Below are 26,489 nucleotides of genomic sequence, written 5' to 3'. Positions count from 1 at the left end.
GGTCTGAGAGTGATGTCAACTCTGAGATGTTCATCCCCACAAACATTTGCTATTTATTCCCTTACTGCTTTTTTTTCCGGCGCTTCGTCCTGTGAGACTGGCTATGAAGCGCTGAAACCCAATGTTCAAGAGCTGGGCGCGTCTGGCGGTGACAGTGCGGCGACACAGAGGACTTCGACACCGGACACCAAATGCGCCGCTCAGCGCAACACAACACCTGAAACGCCTGGGACGTGCCGCTCATGAGGAAACGAGTTCGTCGCCTTGCTTTGTATTTGCCTCGTACCGCAGCTAGGTGCAGCGTCTGGACAGCTGACTGACATCCACGCGACTCCCCGCTGAGTTCGACATTAACACAAACAATTCAGAAAAGCTAGCTGTCACGTCCGTCGCTTCCCCCCTTTTTGTAGCTTCTCTTCGTAAAGAGCTGAGCCCATCGCGATGAAGCTGTTCGGTGGGACGTCTGATGCTTTTTTTTTCTTCGTGCGGTGCCACTCTTGGCAAAATCAGCAAGCAGCCAGGCCGTCGTCCAAGCTGTTGAGCGGACACTCGATGCCTGGACGGGTGCGTGTGCTGAGGTAAGCAGTGGCGGGGTTGCCAGCCTTCGTCGCCGGAGACCCACAGTGTGCGATGGCTGTCGCTTGCTTGGCAACGTGAGCGGCATCGCTTGAGTGTGTTCTCGAGTGCACACAAGCGCAATTCCGAAAAATGTTGTCCCCGCCATCTTTTCGTCGCGGTAGTTTGGTTTGCTGAATCCAAGTATTGTAAGAGGTTTCTGTGATGTGGACCTCGAGATAGCTTCTTCTGTTTTTCAAATTTCGTGCGAACGTTTTTTGGGGCATGGTTATATGCTGAGCATTTCAACGCATCAGCCGTGTTTTATTGCTAGCTTTTCGAGTCTGCCTCTGGAAACATTTGTGTTTGAATGAAGCGAAAAAATTTGGCACCCGGAGATACTCCAGCTGCCGACTTGTTTTCAGATCAGTTCAGAAGCGTTCGTTGCTTACTGTGAACGCTAAATGATAAAGTAACTTAGCTACGGTGAAATGCGTCCAACTCTCAAATCAAGCAAGTATTAAAGACGCTTCAATTTCGTCACGCCGTTCACGACGAAACCAACCTTGGATTCATAACCTTTCATGAAGTCAAACATATTTTGGCGCTTCTTTCAGAAAAAAAAACAAAACCACTGCACTACAGAGAAATACAAGAGAGGTTACAATACACGCAAGCTCTTCTGCCTGTCCCTTCTCAAGTGTGGCGGCTTTATCTTACGCTAGGTTATCAAGCAAGAATGAGCCAATTCATCCAGGAAGATGTTTTGCTCACATCACTGCGTTGCAGTTTAGTGCTTACTTTCCTCCTTCAGCCCGCTGATAAAACCACAAAATTTTCGTAAGCAGCGTACCTTTGGGACCTGTAGCGTGCTTACTTAATGGCGCTCACAAACCCATACTGGCTGCTGCCGCAGGGTGTCGTCAAGAAAATATAATTATCGTACTACCGGCAGCACATTAGCACTTCTAGAACTTTCTGCTTCAGCTATTAGGGGAAGAAGGTTTGAAACAATTCTTCGTTCACAAAGATGGCCGCAATTTTCTTCATTCAATATTCATCTAAAATACATTATATGCCGGCTTGGGCACTGAGTAATAGAGCTACATGTTTATAATGAGTACGAAGTTGCAACAGGAAATTCACAGCCTGAAGCCAAGAATATTAGTTATAAATAGGCTACATTATATTCCAGAGCTAACATATGGATCTTGTCATTGAATCCTGAGCAATGCAACAAAAAATATTGAAGAAAAAAGTTGTAATGCGATTGATTAGTAACCCAGTGATCTTTGAAGTCACTCAGCACCTCCTGGTGGAATTATTAAGGCGAAAGCCTTTAATGTCTCATCGTTGTAAGCAGCAGTTGTCGACAGAAATGTCACGCTTTTCAGTTTGTCGAGACGTCGGAGTGCGCCAATTTCAAAAGGGCCAATTGTACTTTGCCTAGTAACCATGCAACCAATTGAAGGAATCATATAGTGATGCTCCAAGTAAGTGAGACTTAGCTTAGTTAATTGCTTAATTACTCAATTAGCCTAATTAACTTTTCTAGTCAGGCCATGTAAATAAATAAAACCGAGTAAGAAATTGGTCGAGCTCGGGAATCGAACCCCGGTCTTCGGAGTGCGAGACGAGCATGCTATCCACTCCGCCATGCCAGCTCGATGGCTTGGGATGAACAAAGGCGCGTCTGCGCGCGGGCTGCGGCAAACGCCAATGGGGTACCTGTCTAGGCATCCCACCTAGTGGTTGTAAGGGCGTGACCCTTCAGGTCACGACCCCCAACACCTCTCCCTATGATTTAATAAATGTTTTCACCACCACCACCACCCTAGTGAATACGGTGTCTTCGCTCACTGCCATCCTCCTGCCTTCTTTTCCGGCGAGGTGTAGGGGTCCACCGAGGTATGAGAGACAGATACATTTCCTTTCCTCAAAAAACAATTTACCATCGAGCGAGGCGTAGAACCGAATGGGCGATAGGGCTCCGAGGCTGCGATGCAAGACGCTGTCGTGTTCCACTCTTAGAGGCGAAGCTTAACATCTTAACCACACATCAGTGACCGCACTTTAGGTCAAAAAAGTGCCCCCCCCCCCCCCCCCCCCCCCCCCGCCACCTGAATTTTGACGGGTGTCCACCGAGATATGTGAGACAGTTACTGCGTAATTTCCTTTCCTCAAAAACCGTTGCGTTCAAACGGCAACGCATCGCGTCGAACGGGTGGTGACGTTCCGTGGACTCCCTGGCAGCGCTACAACACGCTGTCGCGTTCCACTCCTAAAGGCGAAGCTTAAGCGTCATTAGTTAGCAGTTAATTAGTATCCAGGCATTGATCAGTAATTAAACATTAATTAGTGCTTTGACATCACTTAGTAATTAGTGCTCAATTACATGTGACGCCACCAGTGCCACAGAAGCAGTCAAAGTGGTGCGGAAAACGCTTTCGCCTCTATGCACTTTAGACAGCCAAAGTGCCCCCTGAATTTTTGGTGGTTAGATATGGACGCATGTTTGACCGAGGAATGATTCCAGTGTTTTATGACACGAGGCAACGCGGATGTGTTGAAGGCTTCTGTTTTCCGGAAGAAGAGCTTCAAACTAAACGCATTATTCATCTAGCCATCTGGTCATGCACAAACCTCGCCGGGGTGCACGGGATGGGGCCTTTGGGCTGCAGACGCATTTCTGAAGCGAAAGTAAAGAAGTGACCGCGCAGCGGCTGTCTGACGTTTCGAAAATTTCAGACATTTTGTGTAAAGCTGGCTTTTTTTTTATGCATTCGAGAAATACGCGCCTGACATACACTTTCATTGCTTGGACAGCACATCGCGCACATTTTAAACTCCATGCGAATATACACTAGACAAGCAGCTTTTCATTACCTGACTTGTTCTTTTACTGCGAGAGGGAGAGAGAGAAACTTGAGATAAATGTTTACGGGCTTGATTGCCGCACCGGTCTTTTGCCACTTGGCTGTCGTTGCTTTTGCGCAATCGAGTTCCCACACCTGATTCCGGGATTTTGGAAGTTCTTCTCGAAAACGATATGATTATTTTCCTATAGAGATCTGTGAGGAATATGGTGTATAGAAGCAAACCAATTAATGACATGCTTATAATTTAGTTATGAGAAAACGCGGAATAAAAAGATAATCCATGCTCTTAAAGTACACCATTTACGATACGCACAAGCTATGGTATTTTTAAATTATCCTTGTGCATGATTTGTGCGTAGAAAAAAGATTCTTCTACAGTAGAGCATGTGATAATATTGTATAGTATAGTGTGGTACGTATCGTATGGTATGCCATGGTACGGTGCTGTTTGATTTGATTTTGTTTGGTATGGTTTGATAAGGGAAGTTGTTGGGCGAGTTTGTGACGATATTCAATGACTACCTAGCGATGAAGGTGAGTATGGTATGGTTTTTTTTTTTTGCAATATTGTATTTAGTTTGAAAGTGTGCCACGGTTTTGTTGCCAAAGTTCGCAGCTGGGTGTCCATGGCCAAGTCAAGCGGTCCAAGAGGCAGCTTTTACTATGGGCACCTTGTCACCATGTATATTGTATAAGAAAAATGGTTTGGTTTGGTTTGGTTATTGGGGTTTAACGTCGCAAAGCGACTAAGGCTATGAGGGACGCCGCAGAGAAGGGCTCGGGAAATTTCGACCACCTGGGGTTCTTTAACGTGCACTGACATCGCACAGTACACGGGCCTCTAGAATTTCGCCTCCATCGAAATTCAGCCGCCGCGGCCGGGATCGAACCCGCGTCTTTCGGGCCAGTAGCCGAGCGCCGTAACCACTGAGCCTCCGCGGCGACTATAAAAAAAATAAATGTCAAATATGAAATAGTATGGTATAGTATGATATGGTATGGTATGGTATAGTATGGTATATGGTATGGTATGGTATGGTATAGTATGGTATAGTATGGTATAGTATGGTATAGTATGGTATAGTATGGTATGGTATGGTATGGTATGGTATGGTATGGTATGGTATGGTACGGTATGGGATGGGATGGGATAGGATGGGATAGGATGGTATAGTATGGTATGGTATGCTATGGTTTAGCATGGTATGGTATGATATTGTATGGCATGACTGTGCCGTGCTGTGCGTAGGTAAAAGCCCGAAGTTGTCTAAGTTAATCCGGAGCCTTTCAATACAGCATCTCTCAGAGGCCATGCATCGCCTCGGGGTGCTAAACCCCACTTACTACCAGAGACGCCATAGATTAAGGCTGCGGATTTGTTTGTTTCACCGGTGTTTTTTTTTTTAACCTGAACTCACACAGACAGAATACGCGAGGTTTTGCATTTGACCCCAGTCGAAATACATCTGCCGAAGGTTGGATGCGATCCCATGAAACGGCCTCCTCCGCCGTACGTCATAGCCGCAAGGCCACCACGCTAGGTAGTAGGTGATGATGTCTGTTTTCTGAAAAGTGAGGTGCTTGATTTATTCAGATTTAAACGATCTAACAATAATTGGACTTTGCAGACGCGGAAACTCGCAATGGAACACATACACCGGAAAAATATGAACAGCAGAATTCCCTTGCTAGCAGGTATCACAGCAAGAATTGGGCTTCTTTCTAGAGATTCTACGCCAATTGTCATGGTTTTATTTAGCCACGAAGAATTTAGAGAACGTGTGTCTAACTCACCGCCTTGTCATGTACTTTTACTGTATTCCTTCTACCTGAGAGTTAGCACTTCGTGTACGAGATTTGATATTCAGTTCTCGCCTGAGTGCGTTCTTTTTTCACGGCGTTGTTGGCGATATGGCTTATATATGACCTGATGACATCAGCAAATTACTTTTGTCCAGCATGTGATAGGAAGAGAGTGCGGTGAATTTCATCCCGTCGGAGTCTAAAAACGACTGCGTGGTGACATAACAGCACACAGTAGAGAAAACCAAGCGGCTAAAATTTTTTTTACTACATCAACTTCTAGTATAGGGTGTTTTGACAGCTCAGGGGCAGGTTAGGGGCCTTAAAGCTCACGTGCCGTTGCAACTGTACCTTTCAGTAGCGTTCAGATTAACCCTTTCAGGCGCTTTGTACTTAATTGTGTAAGCGGCAAACATACAGCTTTTTCTGAGAAACTGGAGCACTTAACACTGATTTCACTATTTCAGTCAAGTTGAGCACCCTTATTGTTGCAAATAAGTTGCTTTTTTGTACCATGTAGCGAATGCAGTAAATAATATTTCACATAAAAGTGAGCTAGGTAGCACTTTGTCCGCCGTTTTTGTGCAGGCAGATTTTGCCACGGGTGAAAAAATCGATTGTTTTTGCTCAATTTCGAGCGTAATGTGGATCTTCGAAACACAAAGCGGTTCCACGATCTCTAGGGTGTTTACCTGACACACGAGAGCATTTCGATGTTATTATGTCTAATAAATCTGACACTTTGTACGGAATTCTCCACATCGTTGTAAAAACTCACCTGCTGGTCTGTCACGTTCGAGAACTAACAAATTCCCTTTCTTGAGGCCTGAATATACTACTTAGGTGAAAAAATAATTGATTTTAGTCAAAACGAAAAATGGCGCCTGAAAGGGTTAACAGAAAATAACACAAGAATTAGGTAATAGGGGTTTTGGCGAACATTGCTTCCATTTACGTAGCCAATTGCACGAAACACTCTCTGTTATATTTATTCGCTTAGAAGACCCGAGATTGCTATTTGATGTGAATTATTAATAACCATATTCCTCGTGCCAACAGCACACTGAGTGTAAAAAATAAGATGCCGTCTATCTCATGCATTGGCCAAAAGCAGCGAAAATTAAATAAAAGTTAAACCGAAAGAACGAAAAACAGAAAATCAAGAATTATCGATCAAGATCATGGAATAAAAGATAAAACTAAAAGGAAGGAGGCCATCGGTTTTCCAAGGGCACGTGTTCCCGGGGCTGCAGGGGGGCGACTTTCAATAAGTGGCCCGTGATCGTTTATAGCTTGTGCGCTGGAATTAATCGATGGCCTCGGAGGGCGCGCTCAGAAGGCGGCCCCCGGTGGGTCCCAGCCCCCGGCCGCTTTTTCGGTTCTACGATTGAGCGAGCAACCGCCCTTCGGAGCTAAGAACGCGCCCCTACAGCAGGCTCCGGCAATGTTGAGGTATTCCATGAAATGCGCAAAGCAAAAAAAAAAAAAATATCAGGGGGCACTTTGGCTCTCTAAAGTGCTGCAAGGCAAAAGCTTTTCCTGGCGCACTATTTTTTTATTTATCTTTTATTTTTCATGTTATTTTTTATTTCATTTTTATTTTCGTTTCGTTTCCTATTTGTATTGTTTTTTATTGAAATTTTTCACAATTTTTATTCTTCATTTTTGTTCCTTTTCTTTTTACAATTTTTTATTTTTCATTTCCTTATTTCCAATTTTTTATTCTTTTTATTTTATTTATGAAACCCATGCATTCACTAGATGCGCCTTTATTCATGCTCCAACCTAGAGCCTTCGTGGCGGAGTGGTAGCGTCTCCGTTTCAAACGCCAAAGGCCCTGGTTCGATGCTCAGCCTCGACACAGTTTTTTCTTTAAGTAGTATCGCCGAAACGTGGCCAAATCTGCCGACACGGCCGTCGACACGGCTGCTAACGACAGTTTGAAACATTTAAAGGCTTTCGCCTTGAAAATCTAGGCGATGCGTCAGAAGCTGGGGGTCGAAGAGGCCGCTGTCCTATTTAAAAAAAAAAAGAAAAGAAAAGGGGGTATTCGATTTGGTGACCATAGGCTGTGAGCGGTCTGCAGGAGAAGGCTTCCGATTTGTTTTGAACAAATTAATTTTTTTAAATTTCTCCTTACACCTCAGCATATAGGCTTTGTTCTTATATGCCGGTATGGAAACGTTGCTTTCTAGCCGGGATAATGCAATCGCCAACGCTTGCTACCCAAACACGACCAGTTAGTCGTGAATCCACACTTCTTCCGGCGACTATATGTCCCTGTTATGTATGAGTGCTGCTTCGAAGCGAGAGACGTGCATTTTCACTGATCGAGCCCTGGCGTTATACTGAGAGTCGCTGATAAGTACTCGCAGTTCTGCTTGACGCATAACTTTGAATTTCACTCTTGACGTGTGGACCACGACGAAACTGGGTAGAAAAAAAAAACACGTTTCGAGACGAACAGAAAAAGCGCAAACTATTGGAACAAAAGCCGGAAGAACGGTTGTCGACAGCGTGCTGCTACATAACGCTGCAAATGGCGAAGTAGTAGTTCAATCAAATCAAATCAAATCAAATCAAATATAATCAAAGGTTTATTTGCACTCCATACAAAGAAATGCAGAGCACAGGGACAAAAAAGCTTGTCAGAAGACAGCTTGAAAAAGCCCCTGCGCCCTTACAAATTGCTGGCGTACAGTGCAACAAAAATCATCGCTAAGGACTGAAACAACATGACATGATTACAACAATGAAAACAAAATTAGGTACACAAAAAGAACTGCTACAAAGATTTAGTTGTTTTGACCTTGAGGAGTGTTCGGTTGCAGACACATTTACGCAAAATATAGCAGATGTTTTGCGTAATTTCTCTTCTGGGTCCCTTGTCTAAGTTCGGCCGGTTTCATGCTGTATACATTTACATCTTTTGATATTAACTCATTTAGAAGCCTGCTTATACGATTTTTAATGCTGTTTCACACCTGACTCGTCATAGAAAACTGAACCAGCCATGATTCCTGGTTTAGAAGAGAATGTTGCATGCCAGGAGGCCGTTTCTGATTACACAGCGATAGATATGCCTTATCTATCGCTATATCTATCGCTATTTAATCTGAAACGGCCTCCTGACGTGCAATATTCTCTTCAGTCAACTAGCCCAGTTGCACAACCACGGCGGCAGCTCGACTGAAAGCAAGCATTTAAGTGCAGAGGAGCAAGAAGGATGAGGAAAGCGGTGGTTGACAAGACGCTGCGGGAGATGCTGCGGCGACGGCCTAGTAGTTCGGTAGTTAAGACTTCAGGAAACGAAGGTACTCTATTGGTGCCGGCACTGATTGGAATCCTGCCCGGTCCTGAAATTTTGCGCCGCTGAATGCTCTCTGCCCTTATAAAAATGGTCTATAGACAGTCTATAGACTTCTTATTTACTCTGTTGACTTCCTATAGATATTGCTTTTTGTCTATTCATAGTCTATAGACTGTCTAAAGTCTACTAAAAGTGTATGGCCATAAATTTATAGATTGTCTATAGACTGTCAATGGCATTTGTACTGCCTATAGACTGTTCTCGAGGATTTGTCTAAAGACACTTGATAGACACTCTATAGACTGTCTAAAATTTTTATTGTAAGGGTGGTTTATCGGATTTTTTGCGACGCAAATTTTGATCAATGTGGTATAGATTTTAATCAGGCCTTGTGTGAATGAGAGTGGTGGTTATGCGCGTAGGTTAACCCCAAATATAGCGTTTGCTTTTCGGTCTCGAATAAACAGTTGGAAGTGTGCGCCTTTGTGGTCGTCTGTGTTCCTCGTTCTCCTGTCCTGCCCCATTCGCGCAGTACTAATATTTTCTGTAAGCATTCTGTTGGAAAATTTTGAAACTTTTGGGGTGACCTGACCCGCATGCTGCCAGGAATTGGAGCTTCATGCGTTTTGTTTGTTTTACTGGGGTTTAACGTCCCAAAGCGACTGAGGCTATGAGAGACGCCGTAGTGGAGGGCTCCGGAAATTTCGACCACCTGGGGTTCTTTAACGCGCACGCGTTTCATGATCTCAAAAATAACGGCCCTTTTGAACCTTCGGATGCTCAATATTCTCTGCTACGAACTGATTTCGGAAGAAAAATCTCTGATATTTCATTCTGGCGAAACTTCATTCAAGGTGGCTTTCAGTATGTTTTTTTTACTTCTAGATGTGTTTACATTAAATTTTCTGATTATATTAAAATATACTTATCAGTGTTGCCGAAAAATTCTTTTTTACTTCTTCAGAAAGTTCTTTCCTAATATATATTTTTACCCTGAATATTGTGAAAAGTCTGCATAACTACGAAAATCTGTCGGAAGCCTTGTACAGTATTCATCATCATCATCATCAGCCTGACTACTTTCACTGCAGGGCAAAGGCCCCTCTCATGTCTCTCCAATTAACCCTGTCATTCGCCAGTGGCAGCCACCGCATCCCCGCAAACTTCGTAATCTCATCCTGCCCACCTAACTTTCTGCCGTCCCCTGCTACGCTTGCCTTCTCTTGGAGTCCACTCCGTTACCCTTAAGATGACCGGTTCAATATTCATTGCGTTCCTACTGGCGCGCTATGTGGGTAAACACATTGTTAGATTTTTTTCCAAAGCACAAATTTTAGTTTTAAAATTTTGGCGATGCCGTGTCCGCTGAGGTACCTAGAGTGAGAAGAAAATTTTTTAGAAGAAATTTAATATTCTGAAATTTGAAAAACGTAGAATGGCCCGATCTGCAATCTGTTCCCAGGAATGCCGCAAAACAAATGGAGTTGGAATAGATAAAGCGGTCACGAACAGATCTACTCCGGAAGGTGAGTATCGGGGCAGAAAACTGTAACGAAGAAAACCGCGCGTGGTACTAGCGCTTCCCCGCAATCCGTAGCAGCCACGGTTCACGAAGCAATTTTTTAGAGTACTTCCCTGTCGATTTAAGCAAGAAAACTTTGGGACAGCATAACAAATTAGACGTGCCAGCGGATGCAAAAATTTTTAGAAAATACTTTTTCGGGCATTTTTAGAGAATTCAAAGCCTTTCCTCCCTTAAATATCCGTGCAACGGAAATCGCACACTAATAAACTGGTTAGGAGTTATCTCAGGCGATATGTAGTGGCGTCATACGTGTGTATTGATCGCTGTTTGAAGTTTGAAGTTTATTTCCATTTCAGTCAGAAATGAGGGACCCGAGACAAAAAGTGAACGTTAATTCACTTGACGGTGCTCGGGCCCCATTACATGGCAAGACAGCGAGGTGTCGGTAACAACAGTTGTACGAGTACATTTACAGACATTGTAGCTCTTACTACACATTGTTCAGTTTTTGTGTGTGTGTTAAAGGCAAAGGCACAATGTGAATGATAAACATGATCAGCGAATAGCAGCAATTGTGAATAGTAACAAACCCAAAAATACAAAAATGACATAGGAGGAACACACTGCAGGAAAGCAGAAAAAATTACATTTGTGAGAGAAAGAATGAATGTATTGCTTTCTTATTAACATTTTCAATATTAACATTACTTTGACAAAAATAGTTTAACAGAGTGGGGAGAGTATGTGCGAGCATTTGCTGGCCAAACGTCGTTCGTACGAAAGGTACCGTCCAGTTATGAGCAGAGCGCGAATGATATGTTCGTGTAGTTGTTAAACTGGCGATCGGCAGCATTGCACTCTCGGAGGTTGTTATGTGCTGTTTGTAGTCAACTGCTAAGTTGTACAAGTAGAGATAGTGTACTGACATTACTTTAAAATTCTTAAAAAGCGGCGCAGTATTAATGTAAAGTAACTGTAACTGTAAGAACTGTAAAGTACAGTTCATACAACAATGCTCTTTTGGTAACTCAGCCATTCGGGAGCAATGTATTTCTTCTCAGAATTTTCTACGTGCCTGATGCACTTTTGTTATTCACATCATTACGCTGTATTTCTTGTTTTACGGTTCTTATAGAATGAAGGGACTACTGTATATTCGCATAAGTTTTTTGCCATATTCATGTTTATCTATGACGTTTTATTTCGCGTGGTTTTCTGTTGATTTTTTAATCACAATTTGGTGCATTTACGGATTAACGACGCTTCCAATTTTTTCGTTCACGAACTGTAGCCTGCAACTCTTTGATTGTCCATACCAGTTGAAGTATATATACTGAATATTATTGCAAAGTTCTTGTGATTATTATAATCTTTTATCTTTATTATAATCTTTTATCTACACTTCTCACGCAGCCAATTTGTGCAGTGTTCTGTATGTTGTCACTTTAGTGTTTTAATTTTTGCTACCATGTCTTGTTTTGACTTTATGATGTTTTCTATGTGCCCAGTCCTCCGTTAGCTGCTCCGTTAAGGGGCTGCTGTATGCGCAAATAAATGAATAAAATCAGCGGCCCTAGGCCACTCCTGAAGCTGCAGGCTCAATTTACGTAATACTCTGGAGATTTTGGCGAAGTAGTGTCGCTGTCTTGCTTCTTGTTTATTTTTGTCGGCGCAAATAAAAGTAGATCGACGAATCTATCAGTCATTTAAGTGCCTGTTTTGAGTGCGACAAAGCGTGGCTTTGAATTCGGTGCCCCCGACTGATAAGTGGATGTTTTCTCTCGCAGGGCGAACTTCCTCGCCGGTGGCCGCCGCGTCCGTGGCTACCACGGGGTCAACGTGGCCCTGCACTGCGCATGCTCCGCGCTGGTGGCCGTTGTTGCCCGCAGCGTCCTGCGGATGCCCGCTTTACAGGCGGCTGTGTCCGCTGCCCTCTTCGCCGCACACCCCGTGCACACGGAAGCCGTGAGTTCTCTTCCTCTGTTCTCTGTGCCAGTCCACATCCGGTGGCGTGTAACTGAAAACCGAAGATATGCATTAATTGCGCTGCATGGGATGGGTTGCCAAATGTCCGTGGTTGGACTGAACTAGAATGCTTATAATAAGCATAAAAAAAATTCATGGGGCAGTGTGGCTTTTTAAAGTGCTGCAAGGCGAAAACCTTTCCTGGCGCACTGTTTTGCATTGATTTCTTTACTTATTTTATTTTTGTTGCTTTTTATTTTTTCCATTTCTTTCGATTTTTTACTTTTTTACATTTTGTCATTATTTTCTTTTAATATTTTATTTCTGTCTTTAATTTTTAATTTTTTGATGATTTTTCTCATTTTTATTTATTTTATTTGTATTTTATTTTCGAACTTTTTATTTTTTCTTTTCGTTATGCCTTTATTTTCTTTATTTCCGTCGATGACCTCATTACTCCGAATCCGTTCACTCTGACGTCCTAACCATTTCGACCAACCGAAAAGCGTGGCACCTCTGCTGGCAAGCTTCTGCTTACAACCTTCTCTCGACAAACTTTTGTCGACAACAATGAGGCATTAAAGGCTTTGGCCTTAAGAAGCTAACTGGTGCGATAAAACGAGGGCACACAAAACTGCTAGGATTGGCGCTAACTTCCAACTGATTTCATTTGGCAGAAAACAGTCAAAGAAGCTGTGACCATGAGATGGCGCAGAAGTTTGGCGTGAAAACCAAACGTATACGCTAAGTTGGGTACCCCGAAACATTGGATTACCGATATCTGCGATAACCTTCTCCAGAAACTCCAGCCAACGTTGAAGGCTGATCAAAGTGAAATAAACAAATAAATAGAAAGCATCGGATTTTCGTTATTCCTTATGTCTTTCACTCAATATCAAATAGGTGCCAACAGTAATAAAGCAAGTGTAGTGCTGTCTGCAGCCTTCAAGCTATAGCGCGTGTGAACAATTAATAAAGAAAGACCTCTCAGGCAATGTAGCAAGAATCATCAGATTTTCTTTACTGAGTGCCTAGCTGATGTCGTGTACGTAGTACCTCTAAGCTTTGGCCGCGAATACATGGGTCAGACAGACATGAGCTGTAATGACAGAGCTGGGCACCAGAAGATACAGTTAAAAGAATGGGCATCGTTGCCACGTGGCCGCACATTGCAGAAGTTGCAGATGGTGTGGGATTTTCGAAAACACAAGGTTCATAGGTAGGTCAAAAGGGAGATTAGGAAGAGAAATATTTGAGGCGTATTTTATCAATTCAAGGGACGCTACTTGAGTGAGCAAACCGTTCCTGTTACTGTCTGGTGAAAAAATTAGCTCTTCAGAGCGTTAACTCATAATACCTACGTTTGTGAAGGGCGCACCTGTCTGCAACGAAAGCCACAGTGACCAGAACAGTAACCACGTGACCACACTATGTCACTTTCAATCCGTTATATATGGGCCCAATACAGCGGCCGTCGAAGTGGGACTCCGCACCACGGGACCACAATTTGCATAAAATTTGGGGGACATCGGTTTGACGCAAAATGTTCAAAGTGATGCCAAATGACTTGACATATTTCTGATAATAAAAAGGCTAATTGAGATGAAGCAAAAAATATATGTGGGATTCGCAATGACGACCTATCCGCTCCCAAACGGTGCTTACCGAGGACCTCCACACAGCGATTACTTCCGAACAGTTTGTTGCAGTGAGTTCCGGATGGTGTCAAACGATTCGTCGTTTTGTGATGCTCACCGTTATATTTCTTAACTGATGTAAGGAGGAAATATACCGGGTATGGCGAAGGTGGCTGTAAACCGCAGTAGTAGTGCAAAATCCACGAGGTACATGGCGCTGCATGTGTTTTGGGATGTTTCCGGAAAGGAAACATCCGCGCATGTTTGAATTTGGTCTTCTCCCCGCTTGCTGAGCACACCGATGTAAACACTTGAAGCTCCCATAGCTAACGCTCTCATGCCGAACACTGATGCAGTGTTGGCGGAGAATTTTTGAAGCGGTAGCTTCACTACCAGAGGTCTCAGGCGGAGATCGCCGTGCGTTGCCGATGACCTTCAAGGCTCTGTCAAAGTCAAACCTACAGTTTATAAGTATGGAGAACCGGTGGATGGTCAATGGCCAAACCAATGGTCAAGCAATTGAACAGGTCAAGCTCAAGTCGGGGACGCCAAGGTCACGTCAAGGTCAGCCACAATTTGGTCACGTGATCGACTTTGGGCTCGCCGAGGAGCCTAAACGCGGCGTTTACGTGATAGGGCGTGACGTCACGCAATCTTCAACCGAGTTCATCAGGGAAGGAGCGCTGGCGCGCCTAGGAATAAGTCGACATGTGGTGTTCATGTGCTAGGCCATGACGTCAGGGTCTGCAGCAGCGGCGCGCCTCCGCACGAAGTCCACATGTGGTGTTCATTTCTTTGAATGAGATGATGCCCTAGTTTAAATTTTTGCTTCTCTTCCTTTTTTATTTTGACACGCTTATCTGATTCTCAAATCAACTCTAAATCCTTTTGAATGTGGGCTTTCCTCGCGTGGTTAAAAAGTGGGGTTATTTTTCGCAATAAACTCAGTTTAAAGTTGCTGCCACTCCTATCGTGTATGTGCTGTTCTCGTTTTCTCACGTCACTTCGCTTTTATGCGTATATGTCGATATTACTCATTAGCTCAAAGAAAAGCTAGCAAATCGAGTCTGATCCTAAGGACAGTCTTGTATAAGTGGATTTATTTACCATCTCATGGCCTGGCCCTTTTGCCAAAAAAAAAGAGATCGTAGTCGGCAACTTCAATACCCTTACTGACCCACTGAAACGAAGCATCAGGAAGACTGCTTGATTTTGAGGAGCCTGTCTTACGCTTTCCTCAGCAACGGATTAGCGCTAGTGATGTGTGAACTACGTTTGATTTCTTGTTATTGATTTCTCGCAATCTGAAAGCCTGCGCCCTTCGCCTCAGTTGCCTTTTACGTTAACTCTGCATCTTCGCAGACTGACAAGAGTATTCAATGCGCAGTTAAACCTGCAGCATTTCATTTCACTTCACTGTGTTGTGAAGTGAGCCTTCTACGGTCCTTTCAATACGAGGAACAATGGACAAGCCTGCTTTATACATGGTTCGAAAAAACGAGCGCGAAAGAAGAACTGGGCGGAGCAAGGCAACACGGACAAGCGCTGCATCCTCTCCAACTTGCCCAGTTCAGCATTCTTGTTCTGTTATATACATTTCTTGCCGTTGAACGAATCCATCACTGCTGCGTTGCACACTATCTCCTGCGTATTACATTTCGCTTAATGCCAAGAGCACCACCACAGAATGGACTGCTAAAGGATAAACCTCGCTCTCCTAATCCGCTCTCCTAACTAATAACCTCCGTAATGATATATTCGCCTGTCGCTACTTCTGTGAGTCGAATGCCAACCAATGACAAAGTCATTCGATGCAGATGCATGCGTTTGCGTCCAGAAAACATTTCCGATTGCAAGTGGCTCTTAATTAGTTCCGTATGCCTCACCTCACTTAAGCATCTTTGCTTAGGTGAACGGTAATAATAGAGCAACCAGCATTGAGTACGACACCTCTGTTATTTCGTGAAGCAGCCCTCCAACCGAACACAGACGCACTCATCTGTCGCAACAGTTAACTTTCTAGAATAATAATCAACAGCCCATAATTTCTGCGTGCTATTAACGGAATCTCTAATCCACTCAGCTGACGTGTGTATTCACATTTTTCCTCTCTGTGTATGCTGTTTTTGTCGGATGTCATCCAGCGCATGCGCTTTGCTGTCGAAGGAAGGAGGCACTGGTGCAATAAACCAGTTGTTAGTCTGCGTTTGTCCCGTGTGGTTCTTCTTCTCTCTTGTCCCGTCCTTTTTGCGCAGTTATTCTTTGTTCTCATGATGTCTTACCAACTAGCCCCTCACCGCACTCTTTTAGACATCCAGTGATTTTGTTACATTAAGTGGAACCCACTTCGAATGAATAAGAGGCATACAATGGCGAAACGGGGTGAGTCGGCCAATGACTGTAAGATTCCGGTGCAAAATAGACACAATAAAGCAACAGAAGAAAATTCCTTGCACAGAAGTAATATTTTTCAGTTGAATGCTTATTTGATTATTTGATGATGCAGCGCAAATAGTTTGTGCGCCATCATACCGTCTCCTCTGTCGAGCTCGTAGTTTGTAGGAGTAATGAAGACGACAGACTAGCTCTTGTCTCTTTTCTTCATTCGTCCGTGTTTTTGCTGCGCGCAATGTGACAAGCGCGGGTTGAAAACTACCCCGAATCCACATCTAACTTTGTTTATAATTCTTAAAGATGTTGTTGGATCTCGATTAGATTCCGCTTTGAAACTCACACATTTGTGTTGCGTCTACCGGCGGTGAATTTGATCCACTCAGGCCGGACTTTCTACGCACGCGCTGTCGTTCGGTTCTTCTAAAATGTGACATGTCACCCGGCGAGATTTGGAATTTTTCAAGATAGCGCAAAAGAAAATTTTTATTCTGATTTAAAGGTAAAAGGAGTCTCAAGGCATACATGTCCGAATTAAAAGGGAAATAAAAGCAATGAAAAGGGCAAATGAAGACAAGAAGGTAGAGACAGTAAGAAAGTGGCTAAAGAAAAACAACGCTTAAGTAGTCTGAAACTTTTTAAGTGCAGTTATCGAGGCAGTGTACCGGTTGTATTGATGAAGTCGTGAAGCTACTCACAAACCTGACTCGTCGCCTAATCCTTGCCACAGGTGTCCAGCATTGTGGGCCGCGCCGACGTGCTGTGCTGCCTCTTCTTCCTCCTCTCTTTCCTCTGCTACCACAGGTGAGTCACTCGCTGTGCATGTGGAGCCAATGGGAAAACTACAGCATTCCCTTACAAAAATAAGTTTTAGACAGTCTATAGAGTGCCTATAGACTTCTGTCTATAAAGTCTATAGACTGTATATAGACAAATCCTAGAGAACAGTCTAACGGCAATACAAATGCTATAGACAGTCTATAGACAATCTATAGATTTTGGGGCCACGCACTTTTAGCACACTTTTGCCTATACACAGTCTATAGACTATGAATAGACAAAAAGAAAAAGCAATATCTATAAGAAGGCAATAGAGTCAATAAGAAGTCTATAAACTGTCCATAGACCTTTTTTTATAAGGGTTTAGCCAAGAGCATGAGTCGAGTTCATCTTCCTTGAGCGCTGCGCACTCAGTGTAGTATGTGGGGGAGGTTGGGATGGGGGGGGGGGGGGGGGCAAACTGAAATGAACGTGGACAGTGAGTTTTTTTTCAGGACAGATTACCGATGCAGTAATAAAATGAGGTGTGCAAAAAACAGCCGTAAAAATCTTGACATCTGGACAGACAGAGTATACCGTTACTGCTATGCCGCGTTTCAAGAAATAAAACTTTGTACCCCCTTCCATGGTCAGTTTGCTTTTCGTGCGAGGGTATGTTAAAATTCGAGTAGCTGAACGCTTAGCTCTCTGCACATTGATCTACCTGTGGAGGGTCAATGCGTATGACAGCTTATGTCCGAGTCTTACGTTTGCCTATGGTTAATCTTTCGGAGAGCGGTTTGGCTCACAGCAGTCGTAGCTGCAGAATTCCCGTTCTCGCTGCTGCTGTCTCACCCACGGTGGGTACACGTTCACCACCCCAGCAGCCGCCGCTGTTTGTGTGCGTTGTTCTCCCGCGGAAGCGATGTTCTTTATTTCCTGGCATTGCGCGCGCTGTTCCAACAAGACCAGCTACATACAACTCCACCTCATTGTTTGATAACTAGGGCATCAGTGCCGTGTCATGTTTCAGTGCATTGCCCGCGAGATACGTAGTATTTAACGTGGTGAGAGTTGCCAGCGCACGCGACCTTATGTGCAGCATCTGCGCTGAGTGCAAGTGGACGCGTAGATGGGCGACGGTTGACTCCTCTAAGATTTGGATATGCATCCTCATTCTAAGGACTGTTCGAGAGACTCCGCTATTTTTCCGGAAGTAGAGAATATACCGCAATTTCCAGTTTACAAGCCGCACCTGGTGTATGGCTCGCGGGGCTCAACAGTCGTGGTTAAGAGTTAATGGAGAGTACCTAAGTAATTTGTGATTCACTGGTGATCAATGAAATACACAGGCAGAGCAGAACGGTGGGGCTGAAAAATAACATGCAGAAAACCAAAGTAATGTTCAGCAGTCTAGCAATGGAACAGCAGATCGCAATTGATGGCGAAATGCTGGAAGTAGTCAGAGAATACGTCTACTTAGAGCAGGTAGTGACAGCTCATCCTGATCATGAGAAATAGCTTGAACAATGAGGATGAGATGGAGCGCATATGGCAAGTTCTCTCAGATCATGAATAACAGTTTACCAATATACCTCAAGAGAAAACTATACAAAAACTGTATCTTACGGGCACTCATCTACGGAGCACTGACGTGAAGGTAATAGTAATCACTCATTGACATCCACCCAAGCACAGCCATACAGCTACAAAGGAAAGTTAGCTTTCCTTTCTAGCCGTATGGCTGCGCTCGGGTGGACGCCAATGAGTAATTAATCCCTTATTACAAATCTACTCCACCTTGGGGGTTTCCCCTAAACATTTGACCAACACAGTTCCCACTTCGAATTATTTTGATCAATTCGCTCTCGCCCTACCATAAGCTTGCCGTCCCGGTTAGCTCAATTGGTAGAGCGACTGCTCCGGCGAAGCGGTGGTCCCGGGTTCGAACCCCGTACCAGGACGAATTTTTCTTTAACTACGAAGTTTCTGAGAAAGCTGTATAGCTTTCCTTTGTAGCCGTATGGCTGCGCTCGGGTCGACGTCAATGAGTAATTACTCCCTTATTACAAATCTACTCCACCTTGGGGGTTTCCCCTAAACATTTGACCAACAGACGTGAAGGTTAACGATAAGGATTCAGCTTGGTGAAATGTCTAGGGAATCCTCCAAGGTGGAATATATTTGTAATAAGGCAGTAATTATTTATTGACGTCCACCCGAGCGCAGCCACGCGGCTACAAAGGAAAGCTATATAGCTTTCTCAGAAACTTCGTAGTTAAAGAAAAATTCGTCCTGGTCCGGGGTTCGAACCCGGGACCACCGCTTCACCGGAGCAGTCGCTCTACCAACTGAGCTAACTGGAACGGCAAGCTTATGGTAGGGCGAGAGCGAATTGATCAATAACTCGAAGTGGGAACAGTGTTGGTCTAATGTTTAGGGGAATCCCCCAAGGTGGAGTAGATTTGTAATAAAGGGAGTAATTACTCATTGACATCCACCCGAGAGCAGCCATACGGCTGAAAAGCTTTCCTATAGGAAGCTCACTTATTTTTTTTTTCTTTTATAATCTAAGTCGTGCTTAGATCGAGTGTATGTGCCAGCAACTAGACTGGAGTTACCTATTAAAGAATCACTTCGGCGGCCTAGTTCAACGCGCAGCGGTTCCTTCAAGAGGACAGGTGCCCTTCACAGTATAGTTCAGGACATTCTCTACCCGAGTGGAAACCAGACATGCACAAGAGAGGCTTCACGCCTTCTTTTAACATTCCTGCAGGACACTGATCTTGACTCCAGATGGTGACAGCAGGGACTGTCTATGGTCTTCTGTGATTTGATGTGCGCGTAGATGGTGAGTGAATGTGTGCATGGATGGTGGCTCTGCAATGGACTATGTTCTACTGCGACTGAATATGTGTATAGATGGTGGCTTGTGCAGTGGATAATGTTGTCCTGTGAGTGGACCTGTGCATAGATGGTGACTGCGGGAGTGGCCTATGTTCTATTATAAGCGACTGCGTGCATTACGGGGCAGATCTGACCGGTTTTAGGACGTTATTAACATATAAGTGACGCTACGGTGGAGAAATTGCAGGCAGAATAAGGAAGGCTAATTCCACCTGTAGCATACACAACTCAACTCAACTCACACATGGTTAAGGAGAAAGAAATAGTCAGTACGAGAAATCGGCTCGCGTTAATTACGCCGGTCAGCCGAGAGAAGGCCATGGAACGTTTCTCCGAACCGCTGCTGTTATGAACCGATGCGAAATATCTTCCTGGAGATAACAGAAGAGGTGAGCGCTCAGTGCCTGCGATTGGAGCTTCCTGGTGTAAATTTAGAAGAACCGCGATGGTTAAGTTGCTGCTTGCACGCAAGGATCATTTCGCCAACTACCTGCAAACTACGTCGACTTAGCTGTCGCAGGGTGGGGAAATGCAAATCTATCTCTTGGTGCTGCTTATGTGTCACATAGTGTCAGACATTTCCCGCATGTTTTATCGCCCAGAGACTTATTTTGCATGCAGTGAGGTGCGTTGGAACCTGTTTTGAAGAAATAAAGAGGCAAAAGAATATTAATAGCTATTCTTATTTCACGTTCTCATAGTCCGCGTGCTCGGATAAGATGTTTCGAGCCTCGATGTACTTTAGCGAAATAAGATTTTCTATCCCAATAATGTTTCATAATATTTAAAAATGAGGCCCCCGAATTTATGCTCTATTTTCTGAAAGGGCGTTTTTTTGCCTATTATTTACATTGGTACCTATGTTAACATCGAATATTGCCCATTGTAAGATGAGAAACCTTTTTAGATTCCAGCATCTAGGTGTCGAAATATCCGCTTTGGTTATCTTGGCTTAGCTTTCCGCGATGTTGTTCAATCTTTCGGTAAAAAAACACGTATTTTTGAGTCGCGTCATCTACTGAGGGAGTTCGAGAGGCAAGAAATAAAAGAAGCGCTGTAATGGTCACCTCGGCGGCTTTATGTCCGATTTTTCGATTTAATCCACGTTTTTTTTTTTCATCCCGCATGTCCTGCTGAGACGCTAAAATGCGCTGAAGTAAACAAATTCGCACAGAGACTCATGAAGATAATGGCAAATCGAGAACTTCCATTGTTATCTAATAACGTGCCGTGTAAGTTTGCGCACTTTTTTTGAGGCACCTGTTGGATTAACGGCATAGGAAATCAAGACTGATGTTCTTATTGCGAATCCTAGATCTCTCATTTAAAAATAATTACTGCAGCTGCTGCTGTTCCACTAAAGGAAAAATAACACTTTCTTCCACGTAGAAAATTTGGCGTGTTACCAAAATTTAACTAGCCTAATATTTTAGGAGGAAAGTTTCGTGCAGACAAGCAACTTAATCTTTTGTGCATTTTTTAACATTCAGTCCACATTTGTTCTATCTCAGGGTTTTAAGTTGTCTCTCTTGGTCAGCTCCAAAAAGAAGTCCTATATCACAAATGCTGATCTTCATATGCCTTGTTTTGGGACTAGCTGCAGCATGGCTGGAAAGTAACCCTGTCCGTTTATTCCCCGTACGTAATTTTTTTTATCAGGCAGTGAGTGCTGAGGGAAACATCTAATGCGCCTGCACGTTTGAAGAACAACTCGGAGTGAAAACTCTTTCATTCCTTCATTTATTTTTTGACAGAAACCGGTACAGTGTACATGCTTATAGATATTTAATTTTCCTGTCTGGATAGCCGAGGCAAAAGGCGTGTTCAAACGGCTGACGGTGCCTCGGAACCTTTATTGCACACATGCACTGATGGGGAGAAAAAGCAAGAAAGCATAAAAGAAAACGAAAGCAAAAAAATGGGTGTGGCTCAAAATGGTTAAGCCGGGAAATCGCGAAAGCAATACCTATGGCTACGCCCTCGCTCACATGATAGTCGTGCTGTTGTGGTGCTTGTGTGAAACTTGTTGTATACCTTGGTGCTGCTGTGGTGATCACTTGGCTAATCTATGTAGCTCGCACGTTCTCGCCGAGCCGCATGCTGGGCACGTCGCTTAGCGAGACTTGTTTCACGCTCTTCCTCTCTCTCTGTAGCTCGCCGCTCTCTTTTACGCGCATTACGACGAGCCTCCCTAGTGGTAGACGGCATCGCCGCGAAGCAATGTTAAGGCGCTGATGGTTGGCACAGCTACTGCTTTCTAGCGACGTGAGTCGAGCCTAAATCTCTTCAGCATAACGCCACAATCGCGCTCTGAGCGGAGAGCGCAGGAGTTAGGCGCCCGTGGTCGTGGCAGCCGCGATCTGCTCCGGCGGCGGCGCGCGCCGTTGCTCAAAGCGCGCTTCGATCGCGGAGGCCACGCCGTGGTGGCACCGCCGCGGCTTGCGACGGCGCGAGTCGGTCGCCGTTCCCTTCGGCGTGACGTCACAAAGCACCTGTGGCGCTCCTAGCGGAGAGCGCAGACGTTAGGCGCCGGTGGTGGTGGCACCGCCGCGCCACGGCAAAGGCTTAAAGTGCAAGTAGTAAAGCTTTCGCTTTAATAGGTTGTGTTGCACTAACTACAATAATAAACGATGCACACGCACTAACAAAAGCAAAACAACCAAAATGTAAGGATACAAACAAGTGGTCTGCACAGAAAATGCATGCAATAACCTTACAATTACAATTACAATAACACTATGAAGAACAACACTAATTATATTCTGATTTAGCCTGATGTATTTGCTTGCATGAAAGAATAGCGTAGAAAGCTTTGCTCATTAAAACATTTCAAGCGGCGTACTCTTCTTGTTTAGCATAAGAAATCAATTTTCACAATGCAGGAGGTCTGCCTCTTCGGAAGAAAAGCGGCGGATCAAAAGAACACCTCCGCACTCAGCCAAAATACAGTCATGCTTGTATTTTCATTCTGATGTCTCTCGTACCATTTCTTCCGCTGCCACCGCCTTTTGTTAGGAAAAGACAATGTTTTTTGAGCCTGTGGAATAACGAATGGAAGACAGGGAATAAATAATAGAGCTGTATTGACAAACGTCCTCTGAAGCGGAGTGGTCGGCAGTCGTTGTGAACTGCGGTGCCAGGTGTCAATATAATCAATGGTTTGACAATGTATTATCTCGCGCATTAACGAGTGAGAAATGTTGAAGCATAATTTCAGAAGATACTAGTTTTTCGTGTAGTTAAAATATTGCAGATATAACCGCAATTGGAGCCCTCTCAGTGACTATCATTATAAAAGCAGCATAGTTTCTGCAGTAGCGGTACCTTGTATTTTAATTATATTTTGTTAATTGCTATGCCTGCTCTTGCGCATATGGATCGGAAGACACCTATTTCAAATCATTTTGGCCGCTTAGGCGTTACGAGGACGAGTGGGGAGTGAGTAAAAAAGAAAAAAAAGCAGGACTGTTTGCAGCACGTCAACACAAACAGCATCCTTGAATTTTAGAGTACCATTAACGGCGACGATGGAGTAGGGCAGATGATTACAGCCTAAGGTAGCTTTGGAGACGAAGGAGTTTACGTACTGGTCAGTCCTGCACTGTGGAACATGAACCTTTAGGTGGTGATCACTACGGGACGATGAGTAGATCGGAGGAGTAAAACAGGGATTGCTTTAGGATATTGTTAGTTTATTAAATTTATGAAAAGTGCGCAGGCGAGAAATGCGACCTCATATGGAATGATCGCTAGGATTGTGTGTTCTTTTGATTCGTGATACACTGGCATCACAGAACTAATGAGACACTTAATTAGACGTGCGCAGTAAACAGATACACCTGAAATTTGAGTATAGAAGTACTTGCACATATAGAAAAATATTTCGCATCCTCGGGCTAAATCATTATTATAGAAAAAAATGTGTCCTGGACAATCTAGAAAGCCAAATAAAACCAGAAGGAAAGCGCGCACTAATGCAACCTGTACGCAAACTTGCAACCGAAATAAAAATTCTTATTCAGAAACAGCAATCGCAATAGTGCTTTCATCCATTTTAAACACAAAAGTCAATTAGTCTAGTGATACTAGCTACCATTTTGACAACAATATTTTTGTTCCATGTTTTTCTTTGTACGATTTTTTAGAACCTATTTTGGTAACAATTTCCGTAATTTATTAAATGTTGCTATTCACTGTTATTGCTTCTAAAGACGATTCAACGTTCAAACGATGAACGATAATCTCATCATCCTGCCATCTACTTCTACAGCGCATTATTACGGAATGCGCAGTAGAAGTAGGTGGTAGGATGGTTCGACAGGATGCCGGCAAGCTATCTTAGGAGACGAAAGATCCCATTAAGAAAGGCGAAAGCATGAAGGCGTCTAACCCCACAGACGCAATAGAACTGGCAGAGCTGTCAAAATTAATAGCTAAGCGCAGGGTGGCCGGCATAAGGAAGTTTAATATGGAGAGAATCGAGCATGCTCTAAAAAACGGAGGTAGCCTAGAAGACGGGACATATTTAAAAACCAGATGTATGCGTTGAGAGATAAAGAGGGCAACGTCGCTAGCAAACTAGATAAGATACTTAAAATAGTCGAAAATGCTACACAAATCTATGCAGTAGCCAATGAACGCAAAACGTTAATGAGAGAGGCATTAGCGCACAGTAATGAGGCATCTCGCCAGTAACGAAGGGGGAAGTAAAGGAAGCCTTAGGAGAAATGCAAAGGGGGAAAACAGCTGGTGAGGATGAGGTAAGACCAGATCTGTTGAAGAACGGAGGCGAGATTGAGCTAGAAATCTAGCAACCCTCCATACGCAATGCCTTGTCACCTTGAGCGTACCAGAAACTTGAAGGAACTCTAATATTATCTTAATTTATAAAAAAGGAGACGTCAAGGACTTGAAAAATTACAGACCGATCACCTTATTGTCTGTTGCGTACAAGGTATATACTAAGGTAATCCTAAATAGGATCAGGACAACCTTAGGCTTCAATCAACCAAATGATCAAGCAGGCTTTCGTAATGGATACTCGAAAATAGGTCATATTCACACTATCAGTCAGGGGATGGAGAAATGCGCAGAATATACATGGTCTGTTCTGAAAGTAGTAGGACTGGTTTTTTCCTGGGCGAACGGGCAGACGAGAGGTGGTCTGCGCGTGCAGGATCGTTGAAGGGGGATATTGGGAATGCTGGGGAAAATCGGCAGTCGGCTCTCGGCCGTTAAAAAGAGGAGGTCGCTTGTACTGTGAACCCCTGTCGAAACGTCTCGTCACGCAGAATCGTCGAGCGTTTACTGCATCAGTGATACGCGATCAAATTTTGAGTAAATCTTGGTAAAACGGGCAAAGAGACTCACAACATGATTAAGGAGGCCTACGGTGACGCTTCCATGTGTAGATCAGGTGTTTTTGATAGGCACAAGCTTTTCCGAGAAGGTAAGGAAAGAGTGGAGGAAGACGACCGCTTCATTAGACGCCCTTCGACCAGCAAGACCAACGAAAATGTGTAGCGAGGGAAACATTTACTTAACAGTGATCTCTCAGAATGATTGCTGATGACTTGAGCATTCCTCAAACCCAAGTTTTTGGGATCGTGACAGAAAACTTATCCATGAGCAAAGCGTGCGCGAAGTTGGAGCCGGGAGTGTTGTCAGAGGAGGAAAAGGCCAACCGGTAGGATCTTTCATTTCATTTCATTTTATTACCTTAAAGGCCCCTTAAAAGGGGTGTTACATAAGGGGTGGCAAGAATAAAAGCACAAATTCACAATGACAGGAAAGTTTCTACATTATCAGTGAAAAGCCTTGGGCAAGTGATGATGGCAACGTTGTTTGGAAGGCCGTTCCAGTCTGCGGCTGCACGAGGAAAGAAGGAATTAGAAAAAGTGACGGTGCGTGATCGTGGACGGGAAACTTGTAGGTGATGGCTGGTGCGGTGAGATATGCGTGCGGGTGGAAGAATATAAGGTGCGATGTGCATAGGGCTGTGGAAGAATTTGTGAAATAAAGACAAAGACATGCTGGCAATGCGACGGCGGAGCGATAAGGGTGATAATCCGGATGCTGTTTTTAAGGACGAAACACTGATGTCATAAGAGTAGGTTGAATGAATGAAACGAGCAGCGCGATTCTGAACAGATTCGAGGGCATTGATGAGATATGCTTGATGAGGATTCCAGATGGGCGACGCAAATTCTAGTTTGGACCTGACTAATGACTTGTAAGCGAATAACTTGACATGATGGGGAGCATGATGAAGATGGCGCTTTAGGAAACCTAATGTCTTGTTTGCTGACGATATTATATTAGTAACATGCAGGCTCCAAGAAAGATCGCTAGAAATAGTTATGCCTAGATACTTGTATGATTGAACTCGTTGTACGGGAACTTCAGATATTACGTAAGAGAAGGTTAAAGGATTACGGCGACGGCTAATGGATAAAAGATTACACTTACGTGGGTTGAGTTCCATTAGCCTTTATTACACCACTCCTGAACGGCATTAAGATCATTTTGAAGAGAAGATTGGTCAGCGGTGGTGAGAATAGCACGATAAAGTACACAGTCTCCCCGACCCCGATTTTTTGTTCCGCGCAAGGCGGCAACGCTGTCTCAGCCCCCCTACAGCCTCGACTTGGCCCTGCCAGACTTTTTTCTATTCCCGAGAATAAAATCGACGCTCGAGGGGAAACATCACGGATCGGTAGAGGCAGTTCAACAGGCCGTGACGAGGGAGCTAAACAGCA

General features: G+C 44.1%; 1 protein-coding gene across 1 annotated transcript in view; it reads left to right on the top strand.

The window, feature by feature from the left end:
• LOC149367333 (protein O-mannosyl-transferase TMTC1-like) overlaps positions 1–26,489 on the top strand; it is a 228,414-nt gene that overhangs the window by 59,890 nt on the left and 142,035 nt on the right. The window contains exons 2-3 of the mRNA XM_089555018.1: positions 11,860–12,037; positions 16,796–16,869. Of these exons, the coding sequence (XP_089411144.1) occupies positions 11,860–12,037; positions 16,796–16,869 (252 nt within the window). The remainder of the gene's footprint in view (positions 1–11,859; positions 12,038–16,795; positions 16,870–26,489) is intronic.

The sequence above is a fragment of the Amblyomma mixtum genome, chromosome 1 (genome assembly GCF_055824585.1).
Source record: "Amblyomma mixtum isolate Tamu chromosome 1, ASM5582458v1, whole genome shotgun sequence".
NCBI lineage: Eukaryota > Metazoa > Arthropoda > Arachnida > Ixodida > Ixodidae > Amblyomma > Amblyomma mixtum.
The sequence above is the reverse complement of the archived record's forward strand: the minus strand, read 5'-3'. Positions and strand labels throughout refer to the sequence as shown.